Here is a 15864-nt window from a genome sequence, read left to right as displayed (position 1 = left end):
TGGAGGGTTGTGGGGCCCACACCGGAGATCTCCACGCAAGAGGCCTTTGGCTCCCGGAGGAGAGGTCATTCCACATCAACATTTTGGAACTCTGAGCAGTGTTCTGGGCGCTCAAGTCGTTCCTTCCGTCCCTCAAGGACAAGGTGGTGAGGATCTTCACCAACAACACCACCACCACGATGTTCTACATACAGAAGCAGGGAGGCACCAGATCCCCAGCCCTATCCAAGGAGGCCCAGGATCTGTGGCACTGGGCCGTCGCCCAGGGGATGTTTCTGGTTCTCTTCCACTTGGCAGGAATAAAAAACACCATCGCCGACTCACTCAGCAGGGAGCTGCGCTCGTGCCACGAGTGGGAACTACCTCAGGACCAGGTGTATCGGCTTTTTCGACGATGGGGCAAACCCCGGATCGACCTCTTCGCAACGGCGACAAACTCCAAGTGCCAGAGGTTCGCCAGCCGGTTCTCGCAGCCTAGGAGCATGGGCGATGCTTTCTAGTTATCTTGGGACGGCCTCTTTCTATACGCGTTCCCTCTATTGCCGTTGCTGCTCCGCCTCATGAACCAGCTGAAGAAGTCCAGGTGCAGAATGATCCTCGTCGCACCGGCGTGGCCGAGGCAGATCTGGTTCCCGGACCTTCTGGACTTGTCAACGTCCCCACCAGTCAAGCTGCCGGCGGACGCGGATCTTCTCTCCAGAGAAGGAGGCGCCATTCTTCATCACGACCCAGAGTCGCTGAACTTGCAGGCCTGGCTCCTGCAGCACTAGAGTTTGGAGGGTACGATATCCCGGCTGATTGCAGAGAGATTATTGCAAAAGCCAGGGCGTCCTGAATTCTCAAGTGTTTCGGTCATAAGTGGAAGAGGTTCTCTGTCTGGTGCCGTGCACAGAAGATTAACCCTCTGTGGATTACGGCCCCTCAAGTACTGCCGTACCTACTGTCGCTGGCCAAAGCTGGACTGGCTCACGCCGCCATAAAAATACATTGATATACCAGGACTACAGGACGGGCGTCCTTGTGGTCTCATCGCCTGGTGAAGGAATTTTTTGAAGGGACTATTCCGACCGTTCCCGCCGGTGAAGGCTCCTGCCCTGGCGTGGGAGCTTCATGTGGTGCTGACCAGGCTCCTGGGGGCCCCATTCGAGCCTATGCATTTGGCGCCTTTGAAGTTCCTGTCATGGAAGACAGCGTTCCTAGTGTCCATCACCTCCGCACAACGAGTGGGAGAGGTCCAGGCGCTATCCTGCAAGCCTCCATACTTGACTTTTCACGACACGAGGGTGGTGCTGAGGACGCACCCCTCGTTTATGCCCAAGGTGCCGTCAGACTTCCACCTCAACGAGCCCTTGGTGCTGGGGGCAGTATGACACAGAGACCAGTGATTGGTTACTACTGAGAAAGACAGATCAGAAACAAAACTGATACTGATTTTTTTTCTTTACCGAGGATTCCCGGCCTGACGACAGGGAATATTCATGAGCATGTGAATCCATGCCACACCCATGCTGGAGAACAACAGTTACAGGTAAGTAACTTGTTCCATCGATTCGATTGGGAAGCGAGAGCCTAATCTTGAGTTTTTTACATTAAGTGGCATTGGAATCTGGTGTAGAAGGTGAGGCGAAGAGGGTGATCCATTTGATTGGGGAGATGGAAATTGTATTGGTGGCTGTTTGCAGGATAGCTGTATAGAAGGTAGGAATTTAGTGGGGGCTATGGAGTGAACTAGTGGTAAGAGGGTTGTCATAGTAAGATTACCTCTCCGTATGGAGGCTATAGGGGTAGTATGAATCCTAACTAGAGGTTCAAAGAATGCTAAGTGCGGTAGCACAGATAATTATGGGATCATTGATATGCTGGAGGTAGTGCAAGGGGCTGTGAGCACGGTAAATGTAGATCTAGGAAACGCTGTTGAGCAAAGGCTAGGTGCAGGCAGCGTGGTTGTGCATTAGATAAGGAGCAGACAGCACAGTTGAGCAAAGGGCGGTCACAGACTATGCGAGCAGCGCAGTTAAGCATAAGGCAGTACCATTGAGCAATGGGATATACAAGGAGTAGGCAACAGTTATATGTTAGGAAGCACAATTGGGCAATGAGTCATACAGGGTACAGGCAACACAAATATGCATTAGGCAGTGCAAATGAGCAATGGGTAATACAAAGTGTGGGCAGCATGATTGTGCTATGGATTAGTAACGGGCTGCACACGAGTTGAAAGTTAAACTAGGTACAGGCTGTAATATAGCAGGGACAAGGTATTATGAATAATACAGTTATGCAGAAAGTGTAGGCCACTGATGAGATGGCCTTACGGGAGAGCACCGAGTACGAATTACAATTGGAATAGGGCTAACGCACACGAGGTGTATGGTTGATAAACTTGTGATGACAGAATAATGCAAGGCTATGTTGGAATACTTGGATGATGGCAATGTAGAGATCTGCGTACAACATTATATCGGATGAGTTGTCACATGTGGATCATGGGCGTGTTAAGTGTAGACGTATCCTCTCAATCAGGTGCAAGTAGTGGACTTTATGGTTGTGTGAGTTGCAAGGACCAACTCTGGAATGTAGTCAGCCGAGAGACGAAGAATGCGTGCACAACAATACTTATGTGGACAAGGTAGGTGGTCGGAGGTAGCGGGGGTCCTACCTTATATTATACAAGCAGATGGAAGGGTCAGATGGGGCCTGCGTGCCAATGCGCGAACAGGCGCAAACATGGCTTTTCCCTCGCTGGCCTTCTCCGGCACAGGCCGTCTTCCGCCTGCCGGCGGCACTGCTCGAATGAAGAAGCAATGGCCGTTGCCTAGCAATGTGCTATCAGCCTTGTTCGGGTGCCGCAAATAATCAGGCCATTTCGTAATCGAGCAACCTTTTGAATTAAGTTGAAATAGGCATGAAGTGGTCTGGGATCATGGGATTCTGCTGCTGAAATACAGGCGAAATGTAGCAGTTATGCACAGGCGTGCTCACCTTCCCGTCGTTGGTGTGCTGGGGGCACGGTCTGACCCAAGCTGCTCATGCAACACGTGGGTAGGGTCACAGTGTCTCAGAAGTCCGTCGAGTTGGTTAGGGGAGGGGTCCTGCCCCCTCTGCTTGCCGAGATGATGTGGCTGTGACTGGGACGCAAACAGGGTCTTTACCCTCGTGGGCCTTCTCAGGCACAGGCCGGCTTCCGCCTACCAGCGGAACTGCTAGAATGAAGAAAACTAAACTAAGGAGCAATTTTAAACATGTATTGTTTTTTCATCGAGGAGAGCCGACAGAAGTGTGTGTTCGAGTAAGTAGTAACTGTTGTCGATTGAGGTTTTAACATAGTCGAACAAGTGATTGTCTTGGTCAGCGACGGTTGTTAGGCAGAATGCTGTGCAGTGCCCTTAGGGACCACTACACACAATTAAGACTACAGGTGGCAATACAAGTTTTACCTATGGTACAAGCCTTTACTACTAAGTTATAGTGGTAGCAGTAGCAGAGCAGCCAGGCTTATCTCAAGAGTATATGAGCAGTAGCAGAGATTACACAAAGGGACCACAATTACTGTGACTCAAGCAAACACTGATTCAAGGTTTCAGGTAAAAAATTATAAGTACATTTATTTTTAAACCATCAGTTATAAACACAACACCTCTATTGAACTTTAAACAAAACCACACGTTAAATATACTACAACTAACCAATTCACTTTGTACAGTAAGTCAAGGTAAGTACCCTGTGTTTGAATGAACCGGTGTTATGAACAAAACACGATACCGTGGATACGGTTGCGATCACTCCTTGACAGTTTGGTCTACTAAATAAACGCATATCCGTGACATGAAATGCTACCGGGGTAAAAACACACTTAGGCACCTGAGATACCCAGAGGGAGTTGGAGGCAAAAATCACAGGCAATATTTAGGTTAGGCAGACCGTATCGAGAAACACTCAGAAGCAGGAGTTCAAAACTCAAAGGGTGGGAGCCAGGTTTAGATGACACCGGAGGCCTGTGCCGAAGATCACACCGTTAGACAGTTCACGATTCCATATAGCCCAAGAGTACTTGAATGTTGTCAATGTTCGGAAGCAAAAGTTATAAGAAGGAGGGAGGACGAGCCTTGGAGATGAAGAAAAGGGGTTCACCCAGTTTCCTATCGTAGAACACAGTAACTTATTTCCACGATGCAGCTGGAGCCCTGGCAGTTCCTGTTGGTTTCACGCAAACCCACTATTCCTGGAGCTTTGTTGTGAAGGACGCCGCCTGAAGGGGGTCTGCACCACGCAGGGATGAAGCCGGCAGCAGCGACAACGAAAAGGTGTGTTCCTTAAAAACAGGAGAGGCTCAGCAGGTGGCTATCCGGACCACTACAGCAGTGTGCAGCTATTTCGACCACGGCAGAGATCTCTGGCTGAAGGTGAGCTGGTTATCCCCCACCAGGCTCAAGGGAAGAAGACTCCGGACTGGATCTTCTCTTAGTCGTTGAAGGGTAGATAGCTCAGGACTGCACCAGGGCTTCACAGGTTCAGGGTAGTTGCAGCAGCCGTCGTTCTCTCTGCTTCTCTTCGGTTCCTTGTAGTTCCAGAGGCGACTCTGACTTCTAGCTCAAGAGACCTGCCTTTTATGCGCAAAAACCCCCATTCACACAGCCTGGCTGTCAATCATGCAGCAGGGGGTTGTCCAGCCTGGACAACCACCTCAGCCAATCGTGGCAAAGTGCGACTTGGGTTTCCTAGGATACCCTGTGCAGGGGGTGACTACACCCCTCCCTCATATTCAGCCCACTTTGACACCCAGGCGCCTTGAGGAGGGCTTCTCTGCAGAAGCCCGCCAAAAAGACGGTGAACAAAGAAAGCGAACCTAGTTTGCCGCGCAAAGTAAAACACAAGAAGGGCTTTAACACAAAAAAAATGGCGAATAAACCCAACCAGAGCCAAAAGAAAGACGATTTGGTCAAGCGGGTTTATGTTCGAGGCTAATATAATAGCCAAGATCAGTACCACGTTTATCTAATATAATTGCGGTAGAAAAGTTAGGGTAGATACCACTGCCACCAGCCAAGTCTAGTTGTTAAAAGAGCAAAACAATGCCCAGGGAGGTACAGACAGAAAAGGGGTACAGATTAGCCCTTTCCAGTACTCCATGTAAGATGGGGTGTACTGGGTCTGTGGTAAAAATGACTATGCAAAGTAAATAGCAACTTTACCTTTCTCTGGGGGACAGTAGTCCGCCCCAGCGAAATGGAGTCGGAGGGAAGTCTAAAAGATAACCCTGGGTTACTACACTAAAGGTGCTGTGTAACCCGTACAAGAACAGGGGCACCTGGAGAGGTGTGCTCCAATGCCCAAGATCACACAATGAGTAAAAACACATGTAAGAGTGGAAAAAGATGTACACTCTTACCAGGTGGAAAAAATAAACTCCAGAAATCCAGCAAAGCTGCTGGGGGACTCACTAGGTGAGGGAAATTAGCCCTAGAAGGAGCATTCTCCCTAACAACGGTACAGTGGACAAAGTAATCGTTGAGGGAGTTGCGATGATGACGCAAACCGAGTGTTGGACAAGGACATGGAGGGGGATGGAAACAAACTTGCTGCACTTGGTCTGCGTTCAGGTAGTAGTCTTGGTGAACAATGGGCCATAGATACAGAAGGCATTGTCTGGGCAGTGATAATAAATAAATAAATAATAAAATAAAGGTGAAAATTGCAGAATAAAGTGTGTAGATCGTCGAATGAAGACTACAACTTTGAAAGGATTCCCAACACTTGAACGTTCCGGTAACAAACTGAAGTTGGCATCCAGCAGAGACATTAAGGCTGTGGGACAATATGGCACAAAACAACTCTGAGAACACTAAAGTGATTGCAGTTTCAAACTTAAATGTAAACTGCCTTAATGTTACTGAGTATTCCCAGCCTAACAGGGAATATTCAAACAGTATGTGGATGTATAAAATATTCAATGGCAGAGAAATAATGGTATTTTATATATATTTACTGTCTTAAAGCAATTACTGGTATTCTTTGTGGACTCATTGTAGCCCTAGACCAATCACAACTTTCCTGAGACTAAGCCTTGACCGTTCTGCTACCTCACCTTGATTGGGTTCTGACTAACCTCTTTGTCTTCCCAGTTGACCATAAAAGGGTGGTTTCCCAAAATACTCCCGCCAGGGCTTGATTTTGGAAATCTATCTAAAGGACACGACAAACGATTGCAGAGCTTGCCAGTTATTGCAATCCATAAGCTCTGTGGGAGCATACTGTTCAATGTTGCTTCTACCTCCATAATGGGGTATAAGGACTCTGTTGAAGAGTCCATCCCTTCGAGACGATACAGAGGAGGATATCTCTTTGAGAAAGAAAAGAAAAAGCAGCACAGCTAGAGTTCTTGCTTTCCTTGTGACTCCATGTCACCCTTCTTAGTCTTCCTTGAAGAAACCGTCATCACTCCCGCTCCAAAGACGAGGCTAATACCTCGGAAGAAGCTCCACCTACCCAGTTAACATTCTCCACTAGTTCCTCCACCAAGGTACGTTGGGAGGAATTCTGGCAAGGCTGGCAGGTGAGCTATATGACTGGTGGTGGAGCAAGGACCCACCACCGTGCTTGTTGAAGCTCTCGGATGCACCTCTTTGGGCAAATATTCCAGAACTATTGAAGGCCCTGATAGAGGATCTTAAAAGATGGGACATGCAGGGGTTATCCTGATTTGCGCGCATAGCAGCAGTCGAGATGTCCCTCCTCCCCAGGTTCCTATATGTGGTGGGAGCGCTCCAATACAAATCCCAGGTCCAGCAATTAAAAATCTACAAAGAGAAGTTATGGATTTCATTTGGAAAGGGGAAAAAGCCCTGGGTTCCTAGGAAGGTCCTGTTGCGGTAACAAGCACTTGGGTGGCTAGGGGTACTGGAATTTGGCAGATATTTAGGGGAGGCACAAGTGGCGCCAGTGCTGCAATGGGCTCCACGGGAAAACCAGAACCGATGGGCAACCCCGAAAAAGAAGCAACTACAACCCCCCTAGAAAGTCTGGGATTCCTAGCAGCATGACACAGGGGAGGTGGAGGAGTATTGCTGGAAACGACAAAAGCCAATCTATGGTACTGGGATAAAGCGCTACGGGGAAAGGGGATACAAATAGGAGGGGGCCCATTCACACCGGTGGCACACAACCCGGACTTCACACCACACATGCAACCCAATTTCTGGATACAATTGGGGGGGGGGCAACTCTGACACAGATTTTTACACTGAGGGACACCGAGAGTTAGAGATAAATTCCAAATACCCAAAAGCGAGCGCTTCCGCTACACTCAAGTTAGACATTGGATCACGAACACAAAAGTAGGGGAGGGTGCATCTCGAGACCCAAGAGGACTGGAGCTTATTGTAAAAGAAGCGGCGCCAGAAAAAGGGGTGTCAAGACTATACCGACTGTTGTGTGGGGCGAACCCGGAGGAAACCTTACCATACATGCAGAAATAGGAATTAGATGTAGGGAAACCAATACCGGGGGAGACATGGAGCCAAATATGGCGCTAGGCCACAAAAAGTTCCAAATGCGTCTCAGAGAGGCAGCATATAAAATCTGTCTGAGGTGGTACATGACGCCACAACGAATGCACTCATCAACCCAAGCTATCCCTCAACATGTTGGAGGGGCTGCAGGCAAGTTGGGGATCTGATACATATGTGGTTGACCTGCCCAGTGGCAGAGACCTATTGGAAGGAAGTCTTGAGTTATATTAAAGAAGTGGTGGGGGTTCAACTATCTTTTGACCCAGCAGTGGTCTTGCTGGGGGAAGCAGTGGAGGGATGTTAAGCGAACACAGGAAATAGAGCTACCCTGATCACTCATAGGCTGAGCGTGGCCAGAATTAACCTAGCGCGTTTGTGGAAAATCAAACCGGGGCCGGTGGTGGCCAAGTGGTGGGTGAGGCTATGGGTAGTGATGGCGATGGAGAAGATATCAGCGTTGGCATATGGCTCTAACCCGAAATACCTGAACACATGGATGCCTCTTCACAAATTCATGGAGGACAGAGAACAAATGTTCTTTAAGCCCAAGCTCCTTCGTGGGGTTTCCATTGTGTGAATAAGCATGGCCTGAGAGGGCGGACTTGCCTGCATTGAACTCAAATGTGTCAAGTTATGGTGTTCCTGTTCAACCAAAAGCAACTAGATTAAAATGAAGGAATGGGGGTGGGGGGAGGGAGGGAGGTGAAACTGTGCCAACTGTTAAACTCATGAGACATTATAAGATTGTGATGAGAACCGAAGGGATGATTGATGACTAGCATGTTGTACACTGTTTCTCATATGTATGCCTATTACTTGAGCTCTTGAAAATAAAGTTTGTAAAAAAAGAAACAGAAAACTAAAACGCTTGCCGCCTGCTGCAGGCATTAAATTGCCTGCTATGGCCTTGTAGTTTATTTATCATTATTTTTTATGATGCACAATGTTTAAAAAGTGAAGAAGACAGCATTGCACAAATACAAGACAGTTTTTCAGAATAATTTTAATCCATGCATAAAATATTGGTCATATTTACTTTGGAAGTGACTTATGATTAAAGTCTCTTTTTCTGGCAAAAATTTTATAATGAAATCTGTTCTGCCGCTCCGACAACAAGTGGTTTCCACTGAGGCTGATCAGGTTGAAATGAAAACATTGAAATTGAAGTTGCATCATTTTTAACTAAAAGCCAGATAACATAATAACATTGACACTAAAGAGACACATTTGTATTGTAAGCAATCTCATTGTAGCCTTTAATTTTTATTTTTTTATTTGTTTTTGGTTTATGAGAAAACCTTTACAAAGAAAGAATATTAAAAGTTCCAATTTCATACAAAAAGCAGTTGTTTCCTGCGTGTTTAAGAATACAGGAAGCGAAAGAGTAAAGTGACAAAATAAAATAACAAGGCAAAATACAGGCTCAGAAACCAGGGATTTGACTAGACAGACTGATCCCCTTGACTGGAGAGTTCAAGAACATGACTAGTCTGTTGATAGTTCCTTAAGATAGTAAGCTTCTCCAAAATGTTTACTATCTCAGCAGTTAGCATGACTTCTTGGCCAGAGATCAGTCTATCCCAAAATGTGTCCTGAACTAGGCTCTCCTCTCTTGTTACAAATCTCCCCAGTGATGATACCCTGATCGCCCATGTGCCTTCGCACTCCAGCAGCAGGTGTTTGAGGGATTGTAAATTCGGAGAGGCACAGATCTTGCAAAAGCTTATTGCCTTCCCACCCTGGTTTCTTTGGTCCAGTACTTCACCCGTGTGGGCTATATTCAGTCAGAGTCTGAGGAAATTGTTTCGGATTCTTTGGTCCGGGAATTTTTCCAGGTAGCGCGGGATGGTGCCAAGCTTTCTGACCACTGTCAGGAATAGGTTTGGGGGGTTAAGCCTTCTGATTCCCTCGATCGTTTTAATCCAGTCCTAATATTTTTTTGACTTTCTTAGGATTTTGTATGAGAGTTTCTGTTGTTAATTACAGCCTATGTAAAATGCAGGCAATCTTTTCTTCCAAGCCGAGGAGATTTTTGATTTTGACTTTTTTAAATGTTGAAATACGTCGAAGAAAAGGGTGGATACATTAGATGTAATTATGTTACGATAGAGGGACCGTAGCATCCACTCTGGCGGCAATTCAGAGAGGTCAGACCCAACTCAAATCTCAGACTAGCGAGATGAGTGCACGATGGAAGATGAAGAGAAGATTTCCACAAAGAGCCCTCAACTTTGCTCCAAACATAGTTCCACAAAAAAGGCTTTGCCTCAAGGCCGTAGAGAAGGACCGGGACAACTTTTCCTATGTAGAACTTCTTGAGCGGAATTATAGAAAATTTGCAGAATCTTCCATTCAGATTTTTCATTTGTGTAATAATTTTTGATTTCTTCCCCAGAATGGAGTGTATCACCTTGTTTAAGGTAGGGTGGGCAAGAATTTCATATCCCAGGTATGTTAACTCGTCCACCCGTGGGATTGCTTTGCTGTCCAAAACCCAGTTTCTTGAGGTCACCCTCTCATTGTAGCCTTTAACAAAATGTAGCGTTTCCATATACAGTAATGCTTTATGGACCAAAAGCGTAATTCCAGAAAGATGACAGTCCAGAGAATATGTCCACGTTCTGGAGTCAATGATTGTTTTGTCTAACTTTTCTGGGCCCTGATCTCAATCTTGCAAGATAATTTTGACTGTTCAGCATTCATTTTGGGATCATGGTTTGTTCTAGTTTTTCTGATTTGATTTATGTTTTGTTTTGTAAGGGCGAACGAAAACACCTGCTGCATTAAAATCTGCGAACAAAAGAAAAACATACAAACCGGTCGAGACTGATTCCGAGAGGTATTTATTTTATTCTGTGATATTATTTGATTTGCAAGCAATGACCGTCATAGTCTGATTCTTTCTTTAATAACTATCAATTGGTATACCTATTATAATTGGTAGAATCGCAGTACACGTTTGGCTGTGCTATTACTTGCACATGTATTTTTGTATGGCATTCTTTTTTCAACTTCTCCTTTCCGTTTCATGTTTTTGAATGTAGCTATACTTATAGTGAGTGGATACCATCCTTCCATGGATAATTTACTTTTTTTTCTCTATATCTTGAAATAGCTACAGCTCTGGATATTTTAAACAGCTGCCAGGGGGTGCCAGCAAAGCAGATCCATCAGTAAATCTGTACAGATAGTGTTTTCTTATGCATGTATATTTTGGTTGTGTGGGAGAAAGTGGACACAGCTGAGATTTTCCTACAAGAAGTGACCCACGCACATCTCATTTCTACCTCTTTACATATAAATATGTTTAATCTTTTCATTAATTTAATAAGAAATATAAAGCAGGTAATGGTAACTTGCAACTCTGAATCTGTATAAAAGATTTTTTTTTCTAAAATTGAATAGTAGATTTGATCAAATTTCATCTGAACGAGAATTTCGAACAGCCGAAAATGTCAATCAAATCTACCATTCAATTCAATTATAGTGGACATGGGGAGCAGGGGGGGTGGGTGGCCCGTGCCCTTGTTCACTACAATCGCATCAAGGGTTGCGGGGGGGGGGGGGGTGAAAAAAGTTTGAAAATAAATAAATGGATTTTGTGGTGCTGGTTCCCATGCACGTAAGTGGGGGGAACAGGCGTCACTGAGGGATGGCGGTCGTGGCACACATTCAGTAAAATTACTCGTTTTTTTTTTTTTTTACTTCCTCCCTCGAACATTTAGTTTATGGAGATTTCATGAACATCCTTGAAACTCTACACTGATCTATAAAAGATCCCACTCCCCTACCCGTTTAACGGAAACAAATCTCAAGACCGATACAATTACAGCAAAAAAGCAATAATGCTCCCGCTGCCAAGCAATCCTCAACATACTACATTCAGTAAATAAAATAAAAACGAGTCTCCAAAAAAGTGCACCAAAGGCAATTACCCCGCATATCAGCCAAACAAATGTAACCGCATCATGGGAAGAAAAGATTGTCTTGTATATGAAGGTCACGTTCTGCCCCATCCCATTTCATCATATTGGCACACTATACTAGTAGATACACATTGTTGGAGGATTTCCACTACATTGCTATCTGCCTTTTCACACAGGACTAGGTCCATCCTCCTTCCCATTTATCCTGTTGGACCAAGCAAACATAGCTTTACAGATGGAGACGATGACCGTTCAGAAAAATGTGACAAACATTCCTCAGCCTGTAACCAAAGTATTTAAACATGAATGCAGTCCCCCAGGATATGTAAAATTATGCTGGCCTAAAAGTGCTTCTGGAGCATGCTTTTGAATTACCCAAATCAATTTTATGTTGCTTGGTGGAAGTTAAAACTGGGTTGCTGTAAACATTTAAAAGCAATCAACTTGAATTTATTTTGTATTCCTAAAAAGTGTGTTATTGTTTCTAGCAAGCCCATCATGCGCCATCGAGCAGGTCAGGTATAGTCTCTTTTGTGGATTTGTGCGTAAGACAAGAATTGTCCCCACTTTTGGTATAATGATTGAGACTGGTTCTCCATCACTTTCTCAGCAGCCACCATTGCCCAAATGCACAGCCACCAGTCATCTTCACTCAGTGATCTAGCAGATCTCTAAAAGCAATCTATCGTAGCTCTAGCCACCAGGAACAGCAGTTGAAGTACCCCACTTGCACATTGAGCCTCGGAAGCAGGTCACGCCCTCGACCCCTCCCCCATCTCCCTGCTATCCCAAAAGAAAAGACACATCCCCGGCTCTCTCGGGCAAGTGGACTCTGTAATACCATTAATTGTACCAAACACCTCTGTCCGGTACCTCCAGAGTTTCGGGCACCTCCACCATATGTGCATATTCGTCCCATCCACCCTGCAGCCCCTCCTGCACCGACCATTGTTATTTTATCCCCCCACATTTCTCATTCTTTCTGGTGTAAGGTATCCCCTAACCAGAAAGCGGAAGCTGCGCTCAGCGTAAGTTACACTTCTAGGTGCCTTAAATTCTTATGCCATGCTTTGACATATGCTGGCAGTTTGGCGTCCCCTTTCTCACCTAAAAATCTCACCTAAAAATCCATAGAGGTTGGAGAGAAACCCCCCACATAGGTCCTATAGAATATTACCTTCTCAAAGCTTGTGAGGGGTCTAATCGCTGCCTCCGGTTGTAAGATTGCATCACCCAATGCCTAATCTGCCATTACAGGTATCAATCTCTCTCTCTCACACACCCGGAAAGTCACCTTGCACGAGGCGAATGAGCGAATCTGCCCCTGCTCAAACATTCAGTACTCGCAGCCACCAGTCCTACAGTTAGAGAAGACGGCACCTACATGGGCCAGCTGAAAATTAGGGTTATGTATGCGGATGAGAAGGGATGGGAATGTGGACAGCTCCTGTTTAACCACCAGTGGATCCCATGCCTGCATGGTTGCCTCCGCCGCTGGAAGTTCATAGACACTTAGCAGCCTATCACCCTTAGGCACCCGTGGGAGATAACGAAGGCGCTTGCCAGCGATATCTTCCTCAAGTCGCCGTCGAGTCGGGCTCGATCCAGTCCCTCAAAGCCTCAAACTGGGACACCCAATAGTATCTGTTTTTCGGAGTGCAATATGGCCTTGTATCATAGGTCTAAAGAACACAGCCTTGGAAACACGGCCTTCCTTCCTCCCCTCATAAAATTCATAATTTCCTTTTGCAATGTCCCTTAAGGTATGAGCTGGGACTGCAACCGAGAGCACCCAAAATGATAAAACCGCCTGGGAAGAACATTCATCTTGATAGACGCTATCCTTCCGTACCAGGATATTGCCCTTAAACCCCAAGACCTAAGATCAGTTCTGATAGTTTTAAGGAAGGTGGGGTAGTTTGCCTGGTAAGTCTTCAAATCGCAGGGTTAGTAAGAGCCCCTGCTATTGCAGTCTCTGGGTGACCCCGGCAAACCCCCCAACCGCCCCTCCCCTCTCGCTTCACTTCAGAGATGGCTTCCGGGGCATAGTTGATATTCAGTATCTCACTCTTACGAAGGTTGATCTTAAAGCCCAAAACTGGCTGAAATGCATCAAGAATCTTTAACAGTTTGGGCATAGATGACTCTGCCTTAGTCAGGGTTAGGATCACGTCATCTGCGAAAAGGGACATTATGTGAGCCCCCGACCCCCATAGGGGGAATGCCATAAAGAGATTCCTCTTCCCTTACCTGTATCGCCAGGGGCTCCACCGCGAAAGCGAACAGGGGTGAAATGGGGCACTCGTGCCCTTGGACAACGCAAACCCCTTCAATAGGGCCCCATTGAAGGGACAAGAATACCAACGCAAAGATTGCCCCTATGGAGCCTCCCCCCTTGTTGGACCTGCTTATTATCACCCAGAGGAACGGTTATTCCGCGCGGTCAAATGCTTTCTCAGCATCTAGCCCCAAAAGAATGGCTGGCGTCCTTCTGCGGTGGGCCACGTCCACCAAATTTACAATCTTACAAACCTAATCCGGTCCCTAGCACCCCTTCACAAACCCTGCTTGGTCCTCTGCTATCAAGCGTGGGAAGCCTTCTCGAGCCTCAGTGCTAACATCTTGGAATATATGTCTATATCAGTGTTAAGAGCCGCTATTGGTCTGTAAGATGCTGTGATCAAATCGATTCTTGCCTCCCCCATAGACCGCGACGAGGCCCCCTGCTGAAACATCTCATTGAATAGGACTCTGAGATGTTCCAGGAGCCTCCCAGAGTAGGTTTTATAGAATGCCAAAAGGGGGCCATCCAGCCGGGGGCTAAGCCCACCCTCATGTCAGAAATTGCCTGCTGTATTTCCTCCTTGGTAATTTCCATTTCTGATTGGTCCATCTGCTCAGCAGAGAGGCACAGCACAGATTCAGGAAGCGTTCAATAGCATCCCGCTTAGGGGATTCTGATGTGTATAGCTTCTGGAAGAGCGCATCAAAGACCTTTATGAACCTGGGGGTATCGTCAAACATATTGCCTGCATCATGCCTTATCCCCCAATGCCTCCCGAGATAGCCTTCTGCTTCATCTTCCACGGTAGTATCTTCCCTGCCCTGTTCTTCCTCAAAGTATTATAGTTTCACCTTTAATAGTGAGTTCCACCCTGGATACCTCCACCATGTTCACTTGTCTCTGTGCTGCCTGCAAAGCCCAAAACGCCTTCTGTGATCCGGTCTCTATTCCTTCTCCCAATCCTTAACATCCCGTTCAATAAGAGCCACCTGCTCTATCCTACAGCGATTCACCACTGCTCCTTTAGAGATAAATACCCCTCTGATATATGCCTTAAAGGTATCCAATGCGAATTTCCTCGTGAAGCTGGCCCATCCGATTCAGCTGGAAGTATTCCGCAATTGCCTCCCCAACCTCCTTCTCCTCCTCCACCACCACCACTGTATCGTTCAGTAGGGTGTGGTTAAGCTTCCAGCCCCTGTGGATCCCGCTGTCTGTAGGAAGAGTGAGATGCATGATAACAGGGGAATGGTCGGAGAAATAGATGGTGCCTATTTCGTTGGAGTCTATTTTAGGAGTGAGACCTGCCCCAACCCAAAAATAGTTGATCCTCGAATAGACATGGTGGGAATGGGAGGTGTAGTCCCTCTCTCCAGGGTGGGAAACCCGGCATGCGTCCACACAATGAGATTCTCTCCAAAGCTCCCGCTGTGGCTTGGCGGGCTGTTGGCCCCCATAAACCCTCTTTGATTCCTCCCAGCTGGGGTGCATAGGACATTAAAATTGCCCTCAAGATAATGTGGCCCTCAGAGAACACCAAGAGATCCCCCAGCATTGTGCAAAGAAACTCATTCTGCCCTGTGGTAGGACCATATATCACTGTAAGGGTGACTTTAATACCTCCCAGCAGCCCTTTTACAAATGCAAAAATTCCTTCTTTGTACTCTTTGGTTCATTGGGCCTGAAAAACCAGCCTCCTGAGGATACCCACTCCCCTCTTCATAAGACGGTATGCAGAAAACAAATTTTAAGTCTGCCCACATTGCATCTACAAACTTATGTTACCGTTTACTGTGCTTTCTAGGGGAATTCAGTCCCCTACATTATGTTATGCAGTGCAACTCAATCGTATCTCAAGGGCTTTCCTGACATTGTACCTCCTTATTCCTTCAGACACTGAGAAGCACCAGGCTGAGGGACATGACACCCAATTAATACCTGGCACCACTGGCGTGTTCCCTCTATGGCAGTGTATCAGTCCCCAACATTTCAAACTACCTTCAAAGGTCCCAGAAACAAATCCCACTCATTGGTGAGAAGAGGTGGAAACATCACTCCCCCTGGAAGATTCTCCCGAGCATGGCACCCATTATTGTTTGCCATCACTCCGAACCCAGTCCCCGGTTATGGGATGGCTCCTGACGAT

The 15864-nt window shown here is 46.5% G+C and overlaps 1 protein-coding gene across 1 annotated transcript in view; it reads left to right on the top strand.

Annotated features, from left to right (window-relative positions):
• NCAPG (non-SMC condensin I complex subunit G) overlaps positions 1 to 15864 on the top strand; it is an 859779-nt gene that overhangs the window by 694333 nt on the left and 149582 nt on the right. The window contains exon 21 of the mRNA XM_069631905.1: positions 10269 to 10347. Coding sequence (XP_069488006.1) covers positions 10269 to 10347 — 79 coding nt within the window. The remainder of the gene's footprint in view (positions 1 to 10268; positions 10348 to 15864) is intronic.

Source organism: Ambystoma mexicanum, chromosome 6q (genome assembly GCF_040938575.1).
Source record: "Ambystoma mexicanum isolate Mex_15411 chromosome 6q, UKY_AmexF1_1, whole genome shotgun sequence".
In the NCBI taxonomy this organism is placed as follows: Eukaryota; Metazoa; Chordata; class Amphibia; order Caudata; family Ambystomatidae; genus Ambystoma; species Ambystoma mexicanum.
The sequence above is the reverse complement of the archived record's forward strand: the minus strand, read 5'-3'. Positions and strand labels throughout refer to the sequence as shown.